At 38.3% G+C, this 24,955-nt stretch overlaps 1 protein-coding gene across 4 annotated transcripts in view; it reads left to right on the top strand.

The window, feature by feature from the left end:
• The window catches only part of FNDC3A (fibronectin type III domain containing 3A), a 227,551-nt gene that overhangs the window by 76,373 nt on the left and 126,223 nt on the right, over nucleotides 1–24,955 (top strand). For all 4 annotated transcript variants that reach the window (XM_024257590.3, XM_063714662.1, XM_024257591.3 and 1 more), the window contains exon 3: nucleotides 22,736–22,811. In XM_024257590.3, the coding sequence (XP_024113358.3) occupies nucleotides 22,736–22,811 (76 nt within the window). The remainder of the gene's footprint in view (nucleotides 1–22,735; nucleotides 22,812–24,955) is intronic.

Below are 24,955 nucleotides of genomic sequence, written 5' to 3' on the forward strand. Positions count from 1 at the left end.
ACTGAAGAATTTTTCTTTCATATCCTGTATCATGTTTTTGATTTCTTTAAGTTGGACTTCACCCTTCTCTGGTGCCTCTTTGATTAGCTTAATAATCTACCTTCTGAATTCTTTTTCTGGCAATTCAGAGATTTTGTCTTGGTTTGCATCCATTGCTGGTGAGCTGGTATGATCTTTTGGGGATGTTAAAGAATCTTGTTTTGTCATGTTACCAGACTTTTTCCTGGTTCCTTCCCATTGGGGTAGGCTATGTCAGAGGGGAGATCTGGGATTCAAGGGTTGCTGTTCAGATTCTTTTGTCCCATGGGGTCCTCCCTTTGATGTGGTATTCTCCCTGTTCTCTTATGAATGGGGCTTCCTGAGAGCTGAACTTTTTTTTTTGATCTTCTGGGTCTAGCCACTCAGTGGAGGTACTGGGCTCCAGACTGATACTGGGGAGTGTCTGCAAAGAGTCCTATGATATGATCCATCTTCAGGTCTTGCAGCCGTGGATAGCAGCACCTGCTCCGTTGGAGGTAACAGGGGAATAAAGTGGACTCTGTGAAGGTCTTTGGTTGTGTTTTTATTTAGTGTTCTGGTTTTGTGTTGGTTGGCCTACAGCCAAGAGGTGGCACTTTCAAGAGTGCATCAGCTGTGGTCCTATAGGGAGGATGCAAACTTGCCCTAGGGACATCTGGTTAAGTTTTCAGGTTTCTCAGGTGGTGGGCAGGGCCATAGAGCTCCCGAGAGATTACGTCCATTGTCTTCAGCTACCAGGGCAGGTGGAGAAAGACCACCAGGTGGGAGCAGGGATAGGCATGTCCGAGCTCAGCCTCTCCTTGGGCAGGGCTTGCTGTGGCTGCTGTGGGAGATGAGGGTGTGGTTCCCAGTCCAATGAAGTTATATTCCGAGGGGGTTTACAGCTGCCTCTACTGAGTCATACAGGTCACTAGGGAAGTCTGGGAAAGCCGGCACTCACAGGCCTCACCCTGCTCCCACTCGGCCGCAGTCCTGAAGGCCAGTCTCACTCCAACTGTAACTCCCCAACAGCACCGAGTCTATTTCTAGGCAGCTAGTGACTAGGGCTGAGTACTTGCCCCAGATCATGAGCCTCCCCATTCAGAAAGCAAAAAGACTCACAGTTTTTCGGCATCTTGGGGAGCCTGCAGTGGTGATACAGTTCCTTTAGAGGGTCTGTGGATTCTCCCGGCTTTCTTAGTATGTTTCTTGGTAGTTCTTGAAGCAAAAGTTTATGACATGAGTCTCCACATACTGTTCTGTCTGAGTGGGAGCTGCAAGCTAGTTCTGCCTCCTGTTTGCCATCTTAATCCTGAGACAGGTCTCAAACAGTTTAGAAATTTATTTCATTAGGGTTACAGATCATGATTCATGACACAGCCTCAGGATGTCCTGTGAACATGTGCCCAAGATGGTTTGGTTATAGCATGGTTTTCTATGTTTTAGGGAGACATGAGACATCAGTCAGTACATGTGAGGCATGCAGTCAGTGGTTTGGTCTGGAAAGGTGGAATAACTCAAGGGGTGTTGGGGGGTGGCTTATAGGTCATAGGTGGATTCAACTATTTTCTTATTGGTTGAAGGAGCTATTATAAGACCTGGAATCAATAGAAAGAAGCGTCTAGGTTAAGGGGTTGTGGAGACCAACGTTCTTATGTAGATGACGTCTCATATGGGGCCACCCCCAGAGGCAATAGATGGCAAATATTCCCTATTCAGACCCTTAATAGGTGCTAGACCACTCAGCCAATCTTTTCAGAATCAGAAAAAGTTCTGGAAGGGGAAGAAGATTCTCTAGAATGTAAATTTCCCCCACAACAGCTTTGTAGGGCCATTGCAAAATATGTCAGAGAAACATATTCTGAGGTAAAATACTTTGGTTTCTTTCAGGGCTCTGCTGTCATGTGATGCTACACTAGAGTCAGGTTGGAGTTTGGTATCTTGTTTCTGCAAAGAGTCTGTTCTGTCAGTCTTAGGATCTCTATTTTAATGTTAATGCTGGTCAGTTGTGTGCCTGAACTCCAAAGGGAGGAGAGTATAATGAGGCATGTCTAACCACTCCTTTCCCTTCATAGTCTGAACTAGTTTTTCAGGTTCAGTTGGGTCCTCTTGGCCTAAAAGAGGGTCCTTAGTCCGGTAGGGCACTTAGAATTTTATTTTTAGTTAACAGAAAGATGCCTTTGGTCTAAGAAAGTTTTGACATTATAAACTTTAATAGTTCATCTGTAGTATACAACCTGTAGTATATTAAAATATAATTCATTTCCATTAAAAAGAATGTAATGGTTGATGCCAGATTCCTGAAAGGAGACATCAGAGGTAGAAGATACATTCAGGACCATTTCTATCAGACCCACTACCGCCCCACACATTGCACAGAGGATATTAAACTCAAACTTCATTCAACAGAATCTTGTAATCAGTATTGAGCCATACTGAGCATGCATGTCCCTGCTCCAGGCTGTGCCCAAACCACCTTGGGCACATGTTCTCATAGTGCATGTTTCTGCACTCTCACCTTTCTCGTCTCCAGATGGGATGGGCAGGCTGGAAGGAAGAACAGTAAGAGCCCAGGAAGGCATGAAGGCAGAGATGGACTCACATCTCTATGACATATATACAATATAGCCATGGTCAAGGTGGCCTTATTCTCCCAGAGCAGCATCCCCTCATGGGCAGAGAGGAGCTCAAGCCCTGCTTCAAGTGGAAGGGCAATTGCCTGGCCCTACCCAGGATCAATGCTGAGCCCCTCGGAGTTCCTGCTTCCCAGGGACCCTGTTTATATTTTATATTTATATTTGGATTTATTTCTAACTTTATTTTTCTTTCTATTCACTCTACTTTTTTCTCTTTTTCTACTTCATTTGTGGTGAGGGTCTTTTAGTGCTAAACTCAATTTTTACCTGAGATATCTTTATTTCATTTTCTTTTTGAATTACAGTTTAGAAATATGATTAATTTCTAGGTTGATAGTTGTTTTCTTAAAATTCTGAATATACTAGTACATTGTATTTCACTGTGGCAGTTGGGAAATTTGCTCTTCTTTTTTTTTTTTTTTTTTTTCTTTTTTAGAGACAGGGTCTCACTCTGTTGCCCAGGCTGGGGTGCAGTGTCACAATCAAGGCTCACTTCAGCCTTTGCCTCCTGGGCTCAAGGAATCCTCTTGCCTCAGCCTCCCGAGTAGCTGGGAATACAAGCATGCACCACACTACACGCAGCTAGTCTTATTTCTTTGTAGAGATGGGGTCTTGCCATGTTGCCCAGTGTAAACCAAAAATAAAATCCTAAGGCCCCCCAACCATCTGAATAGACCCCCACCTCTTGGCCAGGGCACTCCAAAGTTAACCTGCAAAATGGGTTCAGGGCATGACGGGAAGGGAGGGTAGGACATGCCTTATACCCTCCTCCCTTTGGAATTTAGGGGAAGCCGACCAGCATTTAACATCAACACAGAGCTTAAATTTGATAAGAAACATTTACAATCTACTCTCTGAAGCCTGCTACCTGGCTTCATCTGCATGATAAAATTTGGTCTCCACAACCCCTTATCATAACCCAGACATTCCTTTCTATTGATAATAACTCAACCAATTGCCAATCAGAAAATTTTTAAATCTACGTATAACCTGGAAGCCCCCTGCCCCTTCAAGTTGTCCTGCCTTTCCGGATCGAACCAATATATATCTTACATGTATTTGATTGATGTTTTATGTCTCCCTGAAATGTATAAAACTAGGCTGTGCCCCAACTACCTTGGACACATGTTCTCAGGATCTCCTGAGGGCTGTGTCATGGGCCATTGGTTACTCATATTTGGCTCAGAATATATCTCTTCAAATATTTTACAGAGGCTGGGTGTGGTGGTTCACACCTGTAATCCCAGAACTTTGGGAGGCTGAGGCAGGATGATCACTTGAGCCCAGAAGTTTGAGACCAGCCCGGGCAGCATGGCAAGACCCCATCTCTACAAAAATAAAAAAATCAACTGGGTGTAGTGGCACACGCCTGTAGTCCCAGCTACTCAAAGGCTGAGGTGGGCAGGTTGCTTGAGCCCAGGAGGTTGAGGATGAGGTGAGCCAAGACCATGTCACTGCACTCCAGCCTGGGCATCAGAGCAAGACCCTGCCTCAAAAAAAAAAAAAAAAAAAAAAATGCAGTTTAACTCTTTGTCAACACTAGGCTGGTCTCAAACTCCTGGACTCAAGCAATCCTCCTGCCTCAGCCTTCCAAAGTGATGGGATTACGGGCATAAGCCACCATAACTGGCCAGAAATTTGCTGTTCTAATTGTTATTCCTTTATAAGTAACATGTATTTTTCTCTCTGGAAGCTTTTAAGATCTCTTTGTTTTTGGTGTTGTACTATAGTGTGTCTAGGAGTGGATTTTGATTTCTTTGTTCATCTAGAGACTTGTGCTTCCTGATTTTGAGAACTCATGTCATTAGTCACTGCAGAAAAATTATTGGCTGGTTTGTCTTTAAATGTTGCCTTTTCTTCATTCTCTGTTCTTCTCCTGCAACTCCTATTAAAATGTATTTTGGACTTTCTCATTCTATCTTCTGTATCTCAACTTCCTTTCTATATTTTACATATTTTGTTTTTCCAGTTCACCTGTTTTCTACTGGGATTCAATATGCTGTTTAACTATTTCATTGTCTTGTTTCTTTTAACTTCAGTGACCACATTTTCGAATTTCAAGCAGTTCTTATTGTTCTTCTTAAATCTGCAGTCTGTTTTCATAGTTTATTATCTTATTATATTTTAAATTCCTTTTTATGTCTTCAGATATTTAGACATTTTTAAACATTTTAAACATTTTAATGTTGTCTCTTTCCTAAAACCTTGTTATCTGATTTCAGGAGGTCAAAACCTACAGTTTGTTTTGTCTTTTATTGATTTACAGTGGACTAATTCTTCATGATTTATATTTTGGTATTGTGTATTCATTTCATGTGATCTTTTTGTCTGGGAGTTCTTAATAACTTGGTTTAAGGATATGTCTTCAAAGACATTTGTGTTGGCTTTTTCCAGGTACTCAGGCTTGATGGATCAGAAACTAACTTGGGGGTTATTTTTTTGTCTAGGGGTTTCTAGATTATATAGCTAATGTAGATTTAGTCCCCAGATTCTTTTTTAGGTAAATCAGTAGTCTTGAATTCCTGGAAGAGACTTTTGCCCAGGCTATGATGTAGGAGCTTTCTTATGTCCTTCTGTTGAAGGTAGAAGGGTTCTAATTATTCTTTTACTGAATGTATAGTCTTTAGGGGAGCTGGATTTACACAGAACATATTAATGTAAACTCACTGCTCACTTTGGACTCTACCGGCTTTGTCTCCTATTTCTTAACGGGTTTTGAAACTCAGCCATTTAGTTACCAAAGCCATCAGCCACCCCTCTTATGCCAGATAAACTCTCAACTTCTACTTGCTGCTCTAATTTTTCATTTCCTCTTTGTTCTTAGCTCTTTTTTTTACAAATTTATGCATTTGTTATCTTATACCTTGCATTTTTGGTTGTTTTGTGGGGATGATTTTTAGGATATCCAATATTCATGTTGCCATTAATAGAAGTTTCCACTAACTTCTATTAATAGAACACTAACATGTTCTAACATACTTTTAATGCATTAGTTTTCTACCTTATTTAATATACTAATAATGAAATTTTAAATAGAATTTTTGTTCTTAACCAATATCAAACTAAGCATATATGGTAGCTTGGCTTTAAAAATTAGAATGACTTATTGAAAATCTGGTGACTAGTCAATTCCATTTTGTTTTAGTTAACTAGCACACTTTCTGATTAAGCAGTTCTCTCCATTCTCTGCAAAATGAAAAGAAACACAGGATTTTGGTAAAGTAGTATTTTTCCTAAACGCAAGTACTATGGACTGAATTGTATCCCCCCCAAAATTTATATGTTGAAGTCCTAACCCATAGTACCTCAGACTGTGCCTATGTTTAGAGATTAGATCTCTAAAGAAGTAATTAAGGTAAAATGAGGTCATATGGGTGGGCCCTAATCCTGTAGCAGGACAAGCCACAGACAAAACCCCTCAGATACAGAGTTAAAGAAGGAAGGGCTTTATTCGGCTGGGAGCTTCAGCAAGATTCACGTCTCCAACAACTGAGCTCCCCGAGTGAGCAATTCCTGTCCCTTTTAAGGGCTCACAACTCTAAGGGGGTCTGCATGAGAGGGTCGTGATCGATTGAGCAAGCAGGGGGTACGTGACTGGGGACTGCATACACCAGTAATTAGTAAGGAACAGAACAGGACAGGGATCGTCACAGTGGTTTTTTTATGCAAATAACCGATTAGGTCAGGGGTCGATCTTTAACTACCAGGCCCAGGGTGTGGTGCAGGGCTGTCTGCTTGTGGATTTCATTTCTGCCTTTTAGTTTTTACTTCTTTCTTTGGAGGCAGAAATTGGGCATAAGACAGTATGAGGGGTGGTCTCCTCCCTTAATCCAATCTAACTAATATCCTTGTAAGAAGATGAAATTTGGACACACAAAGGGACACCAGGGATTCCTGCACAAGGGAAATACTCAGGTAAGGACAAAGCAAGATGGCGGTCTTCCGTAAGCCAAACAGAAAGCACCCAGAAGAAACCAAACCAGAAGAAACCAACCCTGCTGACACCATGATCTTGGATTTCGAGCTTCAGAACTATGAGAAAACGAATTTATATTGTTTAAGTCACCTAACCTGTAGTATTTTGTTATGTCATTCCTAGCAAACTAGTTTGTGTCTGATGACTTTTCAGGATTCATCTTTTAGTATATTGTCTATGGCTTTACTCTTTTCCTCAAGCTAATATTTATTTCACACCATTCAGATTAACAGTCTTCTAATTGGTAGCTTTGCTTTTGAAATGGTTCACTCTTCATTCTTTCAATACTGCTGTCAGAGCCATCTTTCAAAAATGAAATTTGTACCTAGCTTTCAGTTCCCAGTTTCTAAATACTGCACCACTTAACAGGACCAGAGGTAAGGTACAAAGTGAGCTCAGAACAATTTGTCATGTCAGAAAGTTAAAAAGTACTCACAAAATGTTAGATACATGTTAGGATACAAGTACCTGTAGATTCCATGGGAAAATAATAGTCTTCAAGAAATGATGATGCTAGGACAACTGAATATCCACATGCAAAACAATGAAGTTGGGCCCCTGCCTCACATCATATACAAAAAAATTAACTTAAATGGATCAGCAACCTGAATATAAAAGCTAAAACTATAGAACTTTTAGAAGACAACATAGGGGTAAATCTTCATGGCCTTGGATTTGACAATGGATTCTTAAATATGCCACTGAAAACACAAGAAACAAAATTAGACAAATTGGACTTCATTGAAATTAAAAATTTTTGTGCAGCAAAGAACATTGTCATAGATGTGAAAGACAGTCTATAGAATGATAGAAACTGTTTTGTTTTTGTTGTTTGTTTGTTTTGGGATGGAGCTCTCGCTCTGTTGCTCAGGCTGGAGTGCAGTGGTGTGATCATGGCTCGCTGCAACCTCGGCCCCCTGGGTTCAAGTGATTCTTCTGCCTCAGCCTCCCAGGTGGCTGGGATTACAGGCGCCTGCCATCATGCCTGGCTAATTTTTGTATTTTTAGTAGAGACAGGGTTTCACCGTGTTAGCCAGGCTGGTCTCAAACTCCTGACCTTAAGCAATCCTCCCACCTCGGCCTCCCAAAGTGCTGGGATTACAGGCATGAGCCATCACACCCGGCCTATAGAAACTATTTGTGAATCATGTATCTCTTAAGGGTCTAGTATCCACAATATATAAAGAACTATTACACAGGAAAAGCCAGTCCAATTAAAACTGGGCAAATGACTTGAAAAAGCTTTTCTCCAAAGAAGATGGAGTGGCCAGCAAACACAAGAAAAGATGCTCAACATCATTAGTCATTAGGGAAATGCAAATCAAAACCAAGAGATACATTATACTCACTAGGATAGATATAATTAAAAAATGGAATAACAAACTGGCAAGAATGTAGAATAAGTGGAATCATTATACATTTTTGTTAGGCACATAAAATGGTGCAGCCACAATGGAAAAGTTTGGTGGTTCCTCAAAAAGTTAAACGTAAGAATTACCATATGACCCAATTATTCCACTCCTACGTGTATATCCAAAAGAATTGAAAACAAGTACTGAAATACTTTTGTACATGAATGTTTATAGCAGCACTATTCTAAATAGCCAGAAGGTGGAAATAGCCTAAATGTCTGTCATTATTTGAATGGATAAACAAATTGTGACATATTCATACAATGGAATGTTATTTAGCCATAAAAAGGAAATGCCGAGGCCGGGCTGGTGGCTCATGCCTGTAATCCCAGCACTTTGGAAGGCCAAGGTGGGTGGATCACCTGAGATCAGGAGTTCGAGACCAGCCTGGCCAACGTGGTGAAACCCCATCTCCATTAAAAATAGAAAAATTAGCCAGGTGTGGTGGCATATGCCAGTGGTCCCAGCTACTCGGGAGGCTGAAGCAAGAGAATCGCTTGAACCCAGGAGGCAGAGGTTGCAGTGACCCGAGATTGTGCCACTGCACTCCAGCCTGGGCGACAGAACGAGACTCTGTCTCAAAAAAAAAAAAAAAAAAAAAAAAAGTGCTGATGCATGCTACAACTTGATTGAACCTTGAAAACACTGTGCTGAGTGAAAGAAGCCAGGTCACAAAAGATCACATATTGTATTATTTTGTTTATATTAAACATCCAAAATAGGTAAATACATAGAGATGGAAAGCAGATTGGTGATTACCAGGGGCTTGGAATAGGGTAGAATGTAGAGTGACTGCTTAATAGGCATAGGAATTTCTTATGAGTAATGAAAATGTTTTGAAAGTATACATGGAGGTGATGATTGCACAACATTGTGAATGTACCAAATGCCACTGAAGGTTACACTTTAATATGGTTAATTTTATGTTATATGAATTTCACTTCAATAAAAATGTTAATAGTTACAGAAATTGATTATAATATTGATTTTTAAAAGAATCCATGAGTCCATATTGAGACTAAAAAAAAAATTAAAATTGAAAGAGGGGGCTTGTGTTTGTTTTAGAGATGAGATCTCACTCTGTCACTCAGGCTGGAGTGCAGTAGCATGATCATAACTCACAGCAGCCTCAAACTCCTGGACTCAAGTAATCCCCCTGTCCCAGCCTCCTAAGTAGCTGAGACTACAGTCTTGCACCAGCATGCTTGGCTTTTTCTTTTCTTTCCTTTTCCCTTTTCCATTTTCCCTCTTTTCTCTCTTCTCTCCTCTTCTCTTTTATTTTCTTTTCATCTCTCACAGGGTCTTGGGTTGCCCAAGCTGGTCTCAAACTCCTGGCCTCAAGTGATCCTCCTGCCTCAGCCTCCCAGTTGGCTGAGATTACAGGCATGAGGTACCACATCCAGTGATAGGCTCTTCTTGGAGAAGAATGCTGACTAATACATGTAGAAAGAATGATGTTTTAAAATCACCATTTTACAGTCCCCGTAGTAATAATTGATTTAGTAATTGCTGAAACCATTGTGTGAAGGATTGCCAAGGACAAGAATATTCACAAAGCCCCAAAGTATCACCATGTTGATTATCACTATTGAAGGGAAACTGTGCCTTTCTAATGGAGACATCTGAGAGATACTATCTTAACAAAATGATCAAACCTTAACACCACCCAGGTACTCTAAAACCATTTAGCAAAAAGAGAGTGAGCAAAAGTGGCAACACGTTAATTGGTGAATCTAGGTGAAGTTTACATGGGTGCTAATTGAAACATTCTTGAGTTTTTTCTATAGGTTTAAAATTTTTCAAAATAAGTTGGGGTAAAGATGAAATTTGGATATGACCCTTTCCTGTTTAATAGTGTTGCCTGAAGGTTAACAATTGAACTCTTTAGCCTACTAGTTAAGGATCCTTATGATTCAGCCCCTGTTTATCTTTCCAATCTTATCTTTTTCCATCACATTTCTCAAACTAGTTTAAATGTTAGCTGTGCCACGCTGCTTCCTATTATTCAGATTGCTCACGTTCTCTTTCACCCTCATGACTTCGTACACATTATGTGTGCCCTCTCCTTGAAGTTTCCTTTTCCTGTCTTTATCTTGCAGACTTCTGCTTGTCCCTCTGAATTCTGTGTAGTTTATCATTTCTTGTAGGAATCTTCCCTGATCATCCTAGGTTGAGTGGATGCTTATAATGCATTGCTCATATTCCTGTTCTACCACTTGTTACACTATAAGTTAATTGGCTGAGTACTTGTCTGTTTTCTTCCTAGACTGGGAACTCCTTGATGCCTTGGACTGTGATTTATTTTTCTTCTTTTGGTGTCCATAGTACCTGCAAGAGTGTGTGCCACACAGTAGCAGTTTAAGAAAAGATTTTTACATTAATGAATAAATTTCACCTCCTGCTATTTCCCTGGATATTTTAACTTAAAATAGGTCTGTTTGTCTTCATTTTTACTTAATATCAGTTTTATATATATATATAATGTTTGGTTTTCTTAGTTTTGTTTCTTTTTCTCAACTTTATATAGTGAATGATTTTGTTACAGAAATTATTAGTAATTTATAGAATTCTGCGGCACAACTAATACATGATAAGATTTGATCCAATAAGTATGAACATTTCTTGCTTAACCATTGCTAAGCACTGTGGGAGAATATAATAGAGATGAAATTTTGGAAATTTAGACAATGAGCTAGTGTTTCCTAACATTAAAGCCAAATCTATAACTCATTTTCTATACAAATAAAACTTCTGGATTTAGCAGAGATATAAATATGATTTTAAAAGGAAAGAAACTCTAAATATACTAAAAACATTTAAGTAAGTTTTTTTTTTAATAATCATGTAATATAAAGTCCTTTATAGTGTTGACCTAAAAGGAAGAAGCTGAGGCAAAATTCATGGAAGTAGAGCTTATTTGGGCCAGGGTCGAGGATTGTAAACCAGGAGCATGGATTCAGGTTGCCCTGAATGTAGACTCCAATTAGCAGCAGTTACAAGTAGGTTTTGAAATGAAGCAATTCCTAAATTCTTTCCAAGAAATTACATTAATATAACATAAGCTATTGATTGGGTATACATTATTCCTTGTATCACAAATTCTAGGAAAATGAAGATAATGGGTGAGTTAGTCAGGAACAAAATATCTTTAAACAGTTGCCCCTGGGCATGGGTGCATAGGGTGTGACTGAGGTCCCATACTCACGTCTCTCTGGGCCTGATAAATTTTACATGCCTCACATAGCTCGGACTGCTCTGAGCTGTTTTTCTTTTCTGAGTAGCATAAAATGAAACCCAGATGCTATAAAGGAAAACATATTGATATAATAATTCTTCTACTTAAAAATGTAAAACTCTAGTGTAGCAAAACAAATTTTTTTATTTGAAAAAAGTGGAGAAAGTATCTGTGTTACATATTATGGCAAAGGGCTCATTTCCTTGGCATACAAAGGACTGTTACAAATCAGTGGAAGAAATTCAAACAACCCAGTTGAAAAACAGGTAAAGGACATCAATAAATAGTCTGTGGAGGCCAGGCGTGGTGGCTCATGTCTGTAATCCCAGCACTTTGGGAGGCTGAAGTGGGCAGATCACGAGGTCAGGAGTTTGAGACCAGCCTGACAAACATGGTGAAACCCCGTCTCTACTAAAAATACAAAAATTAGCCGGGCATGGTGGCAGGTGCCTGTAATCCTGGCTACTTGGGAGGCTGAGGCAGGAGAATCGCTTGAACCTGGGAGGTGGAGGTTGCAGTGAGCCAAGATCGTGCCATTGCATTCCAGCCTGGGCAACAGAGCAAGACTCCGTCTCAAAAAAAAAAGTAGTCTGTGGAAAAAGAAGTCAAGATTGCTGATAAATATAGAAATATTGCCCCCCGCCCCCCCCCAAAAAAAACAAGGGGTTTGTTCACCTAGCAAGCAACAAACAAGTGTCCACAAAAACAGGTTTTGACCAATAGAAGTTTTATTACCTATCACAAGGAAAGAGATCACTGAGAGTATTCTCCAAAGCAGTGTCTCCCTGAGGGAAAGTGACAGGAAGGTGTCATGGGTCAGTGGAGAAGGGAGAGGATACGTCATCACATATAGAGGAGGGGCCCCAGTGGCGCAGACACAGTCAGTCATTATGCCAGCACATAGGTTGCATGTAATGATAATGATGCTACAGCTTCTCCTGGGGTGGAGACTTTATAGCTTGGTGAGGCGGAAAGTTCACTTGGCTTCATCTGTAAGTTGCTAAGGTCTGTCAGTAGCTGATTCCAACCGACTAGATGACCATATAACATACAGGGTTTGGGAAAAAACAGGTTGCAAGGCAGGAGGCTATAAAGCAAGCTCACAGTTCATGTTTATTAAATTCCTATAGTCCCTGGAGACCTTCCTTGTCTGCTTACAATATGTTATAATGAATGAATAGGTCTATATACTGCTGTGGAAAGTTGTATGAGTGAAAAAATCTATCATACTTTTCAATTCCTGATTCAGTTATCTATTGTTGTGTAACAGACCAACTCAAAACTTAGTGCGTCAAATCAGCAAACATTTATTTGCTCCATTTCTGCTCTCTGGGCAGAGCTCAACTGGGCAGTCTTTCCACTGGTCTTGCCTAGAGTCACTCACCTACTTAAAGACATACAGAGTCAACTGGAGCTGGAAACCTGCAATGGGCTGGTCAGGCAGCTCTCTCTCCCCATCTCTGTGGCATCTTCAGCAGAGTATCTGGACCTTCTTTACATGGTAGCTCAGGAGCCCAGGAGGGAACTTTCCAAGAGTCACAGGGCCCAGTATCTAAGTGCTTATGAAAACCAAGTCACATGGCCAAGCCCAGAGTTAGTATTGAGGACTACACAATATGTAATACGAAGAGGTGTGATTCACTGGGGACCACCAGTGTAACCACACTTCCTAATTTATGTTACATACCTATTTATCTGTTTATTGCCACTCTTCCATTAGAATGTATCATCTACAAGGGGATGGGTTCTGCTTATCTTGTTCACCTATATCAGCCTAGAACAAGATATACTACATTGTTGGATTTCAGTAAATTTTTGCTGAATATGTATGTCTAGTAAGATCTTGTGTTTAAAGAAAATGGTGTGTATTAGGGGAGGCTGGTATTTCTGTGTGCATAATAAACTTCTGGAAAGATATAATGGTTTTATGATTAAACATTATGGTTTCTGGATTTGAAAAGGAATAAGGGGACAGAGGGGACCTTTTACTCTATTTCATTTACATTGTGTATTTCCATGACTGTATCCCAGTTTTATAACTTAATACATAGTAAAATATGAGAATCATTCTTTATTTGTAAAAACATTATTTTCTTAGACATTTATAAGAAATACTAAAATTAGAGTACAAGGCCAAGCAGCTTGTAAAAATGATTTAAAGTTGTCTGGTCAGTATGATAGAGTTCTTAGAAACATTCAAGTTTATGCTAAATGAATGTTATTCATTTACTTATTCTCCTACTCAACAAAGATTTTTTGAGTATATAATAAGTACTATAGTACATTGTTTTGGGTATCTCAGTGACAAGATTCTTTGTCTTTCAGAGTTCTATTAGTTCAATTGGCAGACCTGGTTGGATGAATAGGAAAATGCCAAATTATAAATACCTTTGAAAATTCTTAAAAAACTGTATTCCTGTATTCATTTTGGTTATTAAAATAGTCATTTGGAGTCAAGCATAGTAGATAAGATTTTGAGTCAGAGACAAAAGAATAAAATAGTGAGACTTTTTCATTTGTGACTTCTGAACTAACTCTCAAGGCAATCTAGAAAAAAGTAGTTTTAGTTCTTCTGAGTTCTCTAGAGTAGATCTCTCACCCTTATAGTTCATTGCTAGATAACCTAAAGAGTATCTGGCATTTATGGTGCCCAAGAAACACTTATTGAAGATATGTGTAATAGGCTTCACTTACTGCTGCTTACCGTGTATGTCACACTGTGCTATATGTTTTACGTATATATTATCTCTTAATCCTTCAACAGCCCTGTGGCATAATCATTATCGATCTGTTTTCAGACTAGGCAACAAAGACTTAAGTAACATACCCAAAGTTACAAATAGCTATTAAGTGGTGAAGCATATTGAAAGTCAAGATCAGAGATACTTCAAAGCTTATATTCTTTTTTTTTTTTTAACAACATTCTTTTTTTTTAAATATATACTTTAAGTTCTGGGATACATTTGCAGAACATGCAGGTTTGTTACATAGGTATACACGTGCCATGGTGGTTTGCTGCACCCATCAACTGGTCATCTGCATTAGGTATTTCTCCTAATGCTTTCCCCCTACTGCCCTCAAAGCTTATATTCTTAATGACTATTCCTTTTTGCCCCTCCACCAAACCCAGTCATATGAGACTAGCATTGTTTTGCATCTATATATGCTTGCATGTTTATTCAAAAAACAGTCTATTTTTTAATTACCTCAGAGAAGACTTTGTGGGCAAAAGTGTAGAGGCAGGAAGGAATGTTTGGCTAGACTAGAGTGGCTTATAATAGACATGATGAGATGGGTAAAGAAGTAATAAATTGTAACCTGGAAAGCCAAAGGATTGTATCATGCTGTTAATTGGCTATTCTACTAAAAGATCAGATGAGGGAAGAACTAAAAATTTTTAGTTTAAAAAAAAAATTAGCTTTTGGGTTATTTGTAGATTTTAATTATAATATTTTCTTTATTCTTCAAGGATACGTAAGATGTGCCTACATTTATTCTTTAAATATCTCTGATTTGTCTATCAACTAATAACATTAGAGCAGTCTCTTTTGCATTTCTTAATTCCCTCTCTAATTTCCCTCTTTATCCTTCTCTCTTTGAGCAGATTGTTGGTTTGGCATTCTGTCTGGATAGCCTCAGCCAACAAGTATTAATAGCTTGGTCAAAATACAGAATTTTGAGGAATCATTGTATCCATAGGGTAAGGTGGATGTAAAGCGAAGATATTTAGGTAGTTTAGCCATGATTTATTTTATTAACCCATTTATGCCTAGTGTACCATTATTGGAACGCTAAGCTTGTGGGAGTTATTTATATCCTACTGCTCAAGGTCGTTGCCAAGGTCTGATTTTTCACAAAAAAACCTTACAACCTCCAGCATAAATGGGTTAATTTAATCATTTCTTATTGATTTCCTCTGTCCCAATAGTTCTTAATTTACTTTGGGTCTTGGACCTCTAAAAATCTGATGAAAACAGTGCTCAGAAATTGTAATATCTACAGAAAGTTTATATACCAATCCAGGTTGTTTACAAAACCTTTGAATCCTATCTATGACCCCCAGGTTAAGAACTCTTGTGCTTTATCTCCATGCTGGTCTCAAGTAACATCCTACATTAATTCACCACCACTATAAAATTTTATCACTAATTAGAAAAAGAGTGGAAAAGATGGAATGGTTTAAAAATTTTAAGAACCATAGATTTGTTAGAATCATTAAAAATGTATTGGAAATAAAAGCAAAAAGAGCATCCTTCAGTCTACTTTCAAAATTTTAAGTATGTTTTACAGGCCAAGCATCATGGCTGTCCTGTAATCCCAGCACTTAGGGAGGCCGAGGTGGGCGGATCGCTTGAGGTCAGGAGTTTGAGACCAGCCTGGGCAACATGGCAAAACCCCATCTTTATTTTAAAAAAAAAGTGTGTGTGTGTGTGTGTGTGTGTGTGTGTGTGTGTGTGTGTGTGTGTGTGTGTGTGTGTGTGTGTGTGTGTGTGTGTGTGTGTGTGTGTGTGTGTGTGTGTGTGTGTGTGTGTGTGTGTGTGTGTGTGTGTGTGTGTGTGTGTGTGTGTGTGTGTGTGTGTGTGTGTGTGTGTGTGTGTGTGTGTGTGTGATTTAGCCAGGCATGGTGGTGTTCACCTATAGTCCCAGCTACCCTAGAGGCAACGATGGGAGGATAGATTGAGCCCGGGAGGTCAAGGCTGCCGTGGACTGTGATGGCACCATTGCACTCCAGCCCAGGAAACAGTGTGACCCATATAAAAAATTAATTAATTAATTAAATTAAATAAAAACAGTTGTTGGATCACAAAGGAGATCAAGAACAAAATAGCAGAAAATCTAAAAAATAGTGGTGAATCAACCATTGTGGAATCAACCATTGTGGCGATTCCTCAAAGGGCTGAAAACAGAATTACCTTTTGACCCAGCAATCCCATTACTGGATATATGCCCAAAAGAATATAAATTGTTCTGTTATGTCATGAAGATACATGCATGCATGCATTCATTGCCACACTATTCACAATAGCCAAGACATGGAATCAACCTAAATGCCTCTCAGTGGCAGACTGGATGAAGAAAATGTGGTACATATACACCATGGAATACTATGCAGCCATAAAAAGGAATGAGATTGTGTCCTTTGCAGGGACATGGATGGAGCTGGAGGCCATTATCCTTAGCAAACTAACGCAGGAACAGAAAACAAATACAACATGTTCTCACTTATAAGTGGGAGCTAAATGATGAGAACACATGGACATAAAGAGGGGAACAACAGACACTGGGGCTTACCTGAAGGTGGAGGGTGGGAGGATGAAGAGGAGCAGAAAAAAACAACTATTGGGTACTAGATTTAGTACCTGGGTCGCAAAATAATATGTACAACAAACCCCTGTGACATCAGTGTTTACTTATATAACAAACCTACACGTGTACCCTGAACCTAAAATAAAAGTTTAAAAAAAAGTACTGAAAATACTCTACATGGTTAAGCTGATTTAAGTAAAACTCATAATCTTAAGTGTAGGTATTATTAAGAAAATGAAGTGAGTATTTAACTGAAAAGATTAGAAAAAACAACAAAGTAAGCCTGAGGAGAACAAAGGAAATGATAAAAGTTCAAAGTAGAAATTAACACCTTTAAAGAAACCTACCTAGATGACGGTGGCCTCCTGAGTTAATCCTCTGTGGCCCTACCCTGCTTAAGTAAAACTCTTCATTGTCCTTAAAATGGCTCACTAGACCCTTCATAACCTGGTTCCTATCTACTGCTTACTATATTTCTCACCCTTCCCGTGTTCCCCCACCCCCACGCTCCAACCATATAGAACTCCAGAATTTCTTTTGGTTCATTGAACACAGTAAACTTAATGTCATTTCCAGTCCTTGTGCTTTGCACTTACTCTTCTCTAGGCCTTCCCACTCTTCTTGCCTAGCCAATTCCTACTGAGTCTTCAAGACACAGCTTAAATTTTACATACTCTAAAAAGGCATTAAACATACAAACGTACATACACATACACACAAGTGCTCAGGTAACAGACTAATTTACATACTCAATCTTCAGTGCTTTGATAGCATTTTACTGCCCCTATTATAGCACTTCTCTCACCAGTCAATATCAAAGAAGTGTTTGACAAGAGGAGTAATAATTGAGATACACCATCAGAAATCCAAAGTTACACTGCTTAAAATTATTAAAATGAAGCATATTTCCAAAGCTACTTTTGCTAGAGCAGATACTAGTATGAGTGAGATAGGCCAGAATAGTATATTATAAGCAAAAGAAAGTATCCTAAATTTAGCAAATTGTATAGTTAACTCTCAAGGGAAAAAAATACTTTTGAGTCTTCAGATAAATTTTAGATACATCAAGGAAATAAATGTAAGCAATTAAATTATATCAAAACTAGGAAAAATAGGAACTAGTACTAATCCAAACCTCTGGATCAGTGTTGCCTAATAGAAATATAATGCAAGCCACATAAGTAGTGTTTTTTTTAAATTTATTTTTATTTATTTATTTTTTGAGACAGAGTCTTGCACTGTCACCCGGGCTGGAGTACAATGGCGTGATCTCGGCTCACTGCAACCTCCGCCTCCTGGGTTCAAGCAATTCTCCTGCCTCAGCCTCCTGAGTAGCTGGGGTTACAGGCACCCGCCACCACACCTAGCTAATAAGTAGTGTTAAAATTTTTTAGTAGCCTCATTAAAAAAATAAAAACAGGAAAAATTAATTATAACATTTTAACCTAGTATGTCCAGAATATTGTTTCAGCATGTAATCGATATAAAAATATGAAGTATCAGAGTTTTTTAATACTAAGCCTTAGGGTTTTTAATGTATTTTTAAAGATACATGTGATATTTTGATACATGTATACAATGTCCAATGATCAAATCAGGATAATTGGGATATCTGTCATCTCAAACATTTATCTTTGTTTTGAAAACACAACAATTCTTCTAGCTACTTTTAAATACATAATAAAGTAGTAACTGTAAGTTCTTTACTATCAAATACTAGAACGTATTCTTTCTATCTAACTGTAATTTTGTACCTGTTAACTGATTTCTTCTCAATCTCACACCCACCTTCCCAGCCTCCAGTAACCACGATTCTATTGTCTACGTCCTTTAGTTCCACTTTTTTAGCTCCCACATGTGAGTGAGAACATGTGATATTTGTGTTTCTATGCCTAGCTTATTTTACTGAACATAATGACCTCAATTTCCATCCATTTTGCCACATATGACAGGATTTCTTTTTTTTCTTTTGTTTTTTTCTTTTTTTTTTTGAGACAGGGTCTCACTTCATTGCCCAGGTTGGAGTGCAATGGTGCCATCGTAGCTCACTATAGTCTTGACCTCCTGAGCTAAAGCAATCCTCCTGCCTCAGCCGCCCAAGTAGCTGGAACTACAGGCATGTACCCCCATGCTGGCTTTTTTTTTTTTTTTTTTTTTTTTTTTTTTTGTAGAGATGAGGTCTCACTCTGTTGCCCAGGCTGGCCTTGCGCTCCTGAGCTCAAGCAGTCTTTCCACCTCAGCCTCCCAAAGTGCTGGGATTACAGGAGTGAGCCACCGTTCCCCAGCCAGGATTTTGTTCTTTTTCATGGGTGAAAAATATTTCATTGTGTATATATACCACATTTTCTTTATCCATTCATCCATTGATGGACACTTGGGTTGATTCCATATCTTGGCTATTGTGAATAGTGCTGCAATAAATGTGGGAATACAAATATCTCTTTGATATACTGATTTCCTTTCTTTTGGATGTATACTCAGCAGTAGGATTGCTGGGTCATATGGTAGTTCTATTGTTTGTGTTTTGAGGAACCTCCATACTGTTTTCCCTAATGGCTATAATAATTTACATTCCTACCAATGGTGTAAGAGCATTCTCCTTTCTCTGCGTCCTCCCCACATCTGTTATTTTTTGACATTTTTGGAATAGCCATTCTGACTGGGTTAAGATACTATCTCATTTTGGTTTTGATTTGCATTTCCCTGATGATTAGTGATGTTGAGCATTTTTTTATATACTTGTTGGCCATTTGTATGTCTTCTTTTGAGAAATGTCTGCTCAGATCTTTTGCCTATTTTTAAATCTGATTATTTGGTTTTTTTGCTGTTGAGTCATTTGAGAGCCTTACATATTCTGGTTATTAATGCCTTGCTAGATAGATAGTTTGCGGATATTTTCTCCTATTCTGTGGGTTGTCTCTTCACTTTGTTTCTATTTGTTTTTAAGATGGGGTCTCACTATGTCGCCCAGGCTGGTCTCAAACTCCTGGGCTCAAGTGATTCTCCTGCCTCAGCTTCCCAAAGTGCTGGGATTATAGATGTGAGCTACCATGTCCAGCTGCCTTGTTGATTGTTTCCTTTACTGTGCAAAAGCTTTTTAGCTTGACATAATCCCATTTTATTTTTGCTTTTGTTGCCTGTGCTTTTGATGTCTTAAACAAAAAAATATTTGCCCAGACCATGGTCCTTTAGTATTTTCCCAATTTTTTTTCTAGTAGTTTTGTAGTTTTAGGTCTTACATTTAAATCTTTAAGCCATTTTGAGCTGATTTTGTATATGTTGAAATATGGAACTGTAGTTTAATTCTTCTGCCTAATAGAAAACCAATTTTCTGAGCACTGTTTACTAAAAAGACTGTTCTTTCCCCACTATATGTTCTTGATTCCTTTGATGAAAATGAATTGGTTGTTGAGTTTCATGTCAAGGCTAGGTGAAAAGACAGAAAAAAGTAAGAGTTAAAAAGTTAGAAAAAAGAGAATGAGTTGGCTGTAAGTGCGTAGATTTATTTCTGGGTTATCTGTTCTATTCTGTTGATCTCTGTGTCTGTTTTTATGCTAGCACCATGCTGTTCTATAGTTTTATAGTTTTCCTGGTAGAGATCTTTCACTTCTTAGGTTAAATTTATTCCTAGGTGTTTTGTTTTTTTTGTAGCTATTATAAATTAGGTTGTCCTCTTGATTTCTTTTTCATATTGATTGTTCATGTGTAGAAACACTACTGAGTTTTAAAAATAATTATTATTATTTAATTGCAGATGTGGTCTTGCTATATTGCCCAGGCTGGTCTCAAACTCCTGGGTTCAAGCGATCCTCCCACCTCAGCCTCCCAAAGTATTGGGATTACAGGCATGAGCCACCATGCCCAGCTAATACTACTGATTTTTGTATGTTGATTTTGTATCCTACACCTTTACTAAATTTGTTTAGAAGTTCTAAGAGTATTTTGCTGGAGTCTTTAGGTTTTTCTAAGTATAAGATCATGTTGTCTGCAAACAAGAATAATTTGACTTCTTTTCTTCTTTGGATGCTCTTTATTTCTGTCTCTTGCCTAATTTCTCTGGCTGGATGAACTAAGCCTTTGAAATCCAGTGTTTATTTCACACTTACAGCACATCTCCATACAAACTAGCTACATTTCAAGTGCTTGATAGCCATATGGCTCTTGGCTATCATTGGACAGCACAGCTGTAGATGAAGTTAAATATAGAAGCAGTAGAAGATAACACAAAGGAAAACAATAAATAACATTGGCTACAGGAAAATAAAGAATTATAGTAAAGAAAAGGCAGAAAACAAAAAGAAAAATATTTGCAACATATTATAGTACAATATTATTATTCTTAATATGCAAAGGGTTCATACAAATCATTAAAAACACTTAAAAACCCAAAAGATTAACAGGCAAGATGACACAAGCAGGTAATTTACAAAAGAGCTGGTAACAAACTTAGACATAACAATCAAAGAAGTATAAATTAAAACAATAGTACAGGTTGGGCATCCCTAATCTGACAAACCAAAATGCTCCAAAATCGGAAACTTTCTGAGCACCAACATGATGCCACAAGTGGAGAATTCCACACCCAACCTCATCTGACAGGTCATATGACAGGTTGCAATCAAAGCACAGTCAATAATATTGTATGAAATTACGTTCATGCTATGTGTATAAGGTATATATGAAACATAAATGATTTTTGTGTTTGGACTTGGGTCTTATCCCCAAGATATCTCATTTTATATATATATATATATATATAAATAAAAAAAAAATCCAAAATTGGAAACATTTTTGGTCCAAGCATTTTGGTTAAGGGATACTCATATTTTAATATCCTATTTTCATCTGTCAAGGCAGCAAAGATTTTAAAACTGTAATTTTCAGGGTTGCAGACAATGTAGTAAAAGAGTGTTCTCATAGACTACGAGAAGGCATTTGAAGTAGTATTATAAAACCCTTTCTGTTACTTTTTATTTCCATAGGTTTTTGGGAAACAGGTGGTGTTTGGTTACATGAATAAGTTCTTTAGTGATGATTTCTGAGATTTGGGTGCACCCATCATCTGAGCAGTATACACTGTACCCAATTTGTAGTCCTTTATCCCTCACACTCCCCTCTCCTCACCTCCCCCAATCCTGAAAGTTGATTTTGTCATTCTTATGCCTTTGCATCCTCATAGCTTAGCTAGCTCCCATTTATGAGTGAGAACATAGTGATGTTTGGTTTTCCATTCCTGAGTTACTTCATGAAGTAGTAAAACTCTTTTAAAAAGTAGTTTAGCAACAAGCACCAAAATTCTGTGTTTGGGAATCTATCACGAGGAAACAATACTAGATGTAGAGAGGTGAAAACTGCGTACCAAGACGTTCACTTCAGCATTGTTCACAATAATGGTAAAATTGAAAATTACACTACCTAAATTCCTTAAGTTAGGAATGGTTAAGTCATTTACGGTATAATCTTTTGATGAAATATTTTCAGTAATAACTTGGAAGTCTTTTTTTTAATAATATCGAACTTTAAAAAAGATAGAGAATTGAATATCTTGTATCTAGAATTTAAGGGGGAATTAATCCTGTGCAGAATAAGACTAAGAAGTTTATCAGAATGTTAACAATGTGTATCTTAGGATAGCAGGACCTTAGTTTTTTTCCCCAGTTTTCTGTTTTTTCTCTGTTTTTCAAATGTCGTAAAATTGGTATGTATTACCTTTATAATAAAAAGAAGACTACTTAAAATGGTGGGATTAATTTAACACATTCTCAAATATAACAAGATGTCATACTAATTCAGATACGCTCAACTCATGCTCTACCTATCAGTTTATACTTTAGAAGAACATGATACTTAGCGACTGATAAACTCACTTAGATGATCTAAACATTCTGTGGTTTGACTCCATCTTTGTTTCAGAGTGAAGTTTATTGACTTTTCTTTCCAATGAAAGTGTGTCACTTTCTTCTTTTTTTAATTCCCTTTACTTTTGGCTTAAGTCTAACCTCCAGAAAAGTGATGTAACATTTTTTTTTAGCAAACCAGCATCTTAAATGTGTAATCCCCATTTTCCTTCCCAGTTTCATAAGGTAAAATAGCTTACATCTGCTGTTACTATTTTTATATTCTGATTTGCTTTTTTTTGTTTCGATTAATACTTCTTCCCCTCATTTTTAAGGTTATTCTGGTACAAGTTAACCCAGGAGAAGCATTTACAATAAGAAGAGAAGATGGACAGTTTCAGTGCATTACAGGTAAGAATGGTAATTGAGAATAATCATTTGAGACCAAATAAACCCTAAAAATTTATAATGCATAATAGTGTATATGCCTATGGTTTCTTCCTTCTTTCTCACTACCACCACACAAAAGCATAAACTCTGATATCTTAGCATTTAAGTATTGCAGTGTCATTCTAACTAGTCTCTTTGCCCTGGTTTCCTGATTATGTTGATTATTCTTGATATATTATATTGTTCATGTCTCTTCCCTGTTCAGAAATCTTTATCAAATCTAGTCCAGGTGTCTTAGTTTTTCAGAAAGATCATTTCAGCTTTTTAGTCTTGTTCCCACTTCCCCTTCAAATTGCTTTTCTTCAGTTTTTCTAATAGGCTTATTCACTGTCTTTTGAAGCTATCTTGTGCTATGTGTTCTGTTTCCCTTATCTGGAATTCACCCTTATTACCACTGCCCCCCCCCCCGCCGCCCCCGCTCCCCCTTTCAGATCCTACCTGTGCTTCAAGACTGAACTCCAGTCCTACCTTTAACAGGTTTTTGGAAAGTCTTTGTTTAGTGAGCATCTCCTTAGTACTGTTGACTTTTGGGTCAGGCACTTCTTTGGTCAGGGGGACTGTTCTGTGAACTGTAGGATGTTTAGTGGAATTCCTAGTCTCTGCCTACTAGCCATTCACCCTCACTCATTCATTTATGACAGACAGAAAAGTCTCTGGATATCCCCAAATATTCCCTGAGGGACAAAATTGGCTCCAGTTGAGAACCATCTTCCTATGGGAAGATGAGAGCAATAAAAAAGATAACTGGCTTTGGAATTAGAGAGAGAGAACCTAGGATTAAATCCTAGCTCCTCTGCTGTTTACTAGCTACATGACCTTGTACATGTAACTTAACCTCTGTAAGTACTTTTTTGTTTTGAGACAGAATCTCACTCTGTCACCCAGGCTGGAGTGCAGTGGCTCAATCTTGGCTCATTGCAACCTCCGCCTCCCGGGTTCAAGCAATTCTCCTGCCTCAGCCTCCCAAGTGGCTGGGATTACAGGTGCCTGCCACCACACCCGGCTAATTTTTGTACTTTTAGTAGAGATGGGGTTTCACCATGTTGGCCAGGCTGTTCTTGAATTCCTGACCTCAGGTGATCCGCCCACCTCAGCCTCCCAAGGTGCTGGGATTACAGACGTGAGCCTCTGTACCCAGCTCTTGGTGAGTACATTTCTCATCATTAAAATTCTTATTCCTGTCAATAATAGTACACCTTATAGGATAATTGTGAGGGTTCCTGATATGCAGGTAATGTACTCTAAACCAGCCTGGGACATACAAGGCACTCAATAAGTGGTGGTGAGTGCTGTATTGTTATTGTTAATAGAAAGTGATCCCCATCACCTGTGAAACCCCATCATACCAATTATTGCACCATTCATTTACCAAATAACTATACCATCTTGTAATATTTCTTCTAGTTGTGTTCTTAAAGTTATTTAAATTTTGTATTGTTTAACATAAAATTTTTATTCAGTCTCTCCAGCCAAAGTCTAAGCACTTTGGGGACACATACCATTTCTTACATTTCTTTGTATCCCCTTCAATTCTTGGCCTTCCATATATTGGATATTTAACTAATAGTTATTGCTTTAGTTTAAAAAGGGAAGACAAGTGCAGTGGGTCACACCTGTAATCCCAGTGCTTTGAGAGAATGAGGCAGGAGGACCTCTTGAGGCCAGGAATACGAGACCAGCCTGGGCAGCATAACAAGACCCTGTCTCTACAAAAAATTTAAAAATTAGGCATAGTGGCGCATGCCTGCTGTCCTAACTGCTCAAGAGATAAGGTTGGAAGATTGCTTGAGTCCAAGAATTTGAGGCTGCAGCGAGCTATGGTCATACCAGTGCACTCCAGCCTGGGCGACAAAGCGAGACCCTGTCTCAAAATAAAATTAAATTTAAAAAGAGCATTAGAGATGAGGTGTCTGTATACTTTGTCATCTTTCAAACTGGAATAGAGTGAAAGGACTCTAACACTTACTTCAAGACAACTGATGTAAAGCAAGACTGTCTAGCCCAGGCAAACTTCCTGTCTTCCCCCATTTTACCTAGGCTGTCCAATCTGTTTAATCAAAGAAGAAATAGACCTAACTATTTTCAGAGAAGTAATTAGCTCAGTA

This window comes from Pongo abelii, chromosome 14 (assembly GCF_028885655.2).
Source record: "Pongo abelii isolate AG06213 chromosome 14, NHGRI_mPonAbe1-v2.0_pri, whole genome shotgun sequence".
NCBI lineage: Eukaryota > Metazoa > Chordata > Mammalia > Primates > Hominidae > Pongo > Pongo abelii.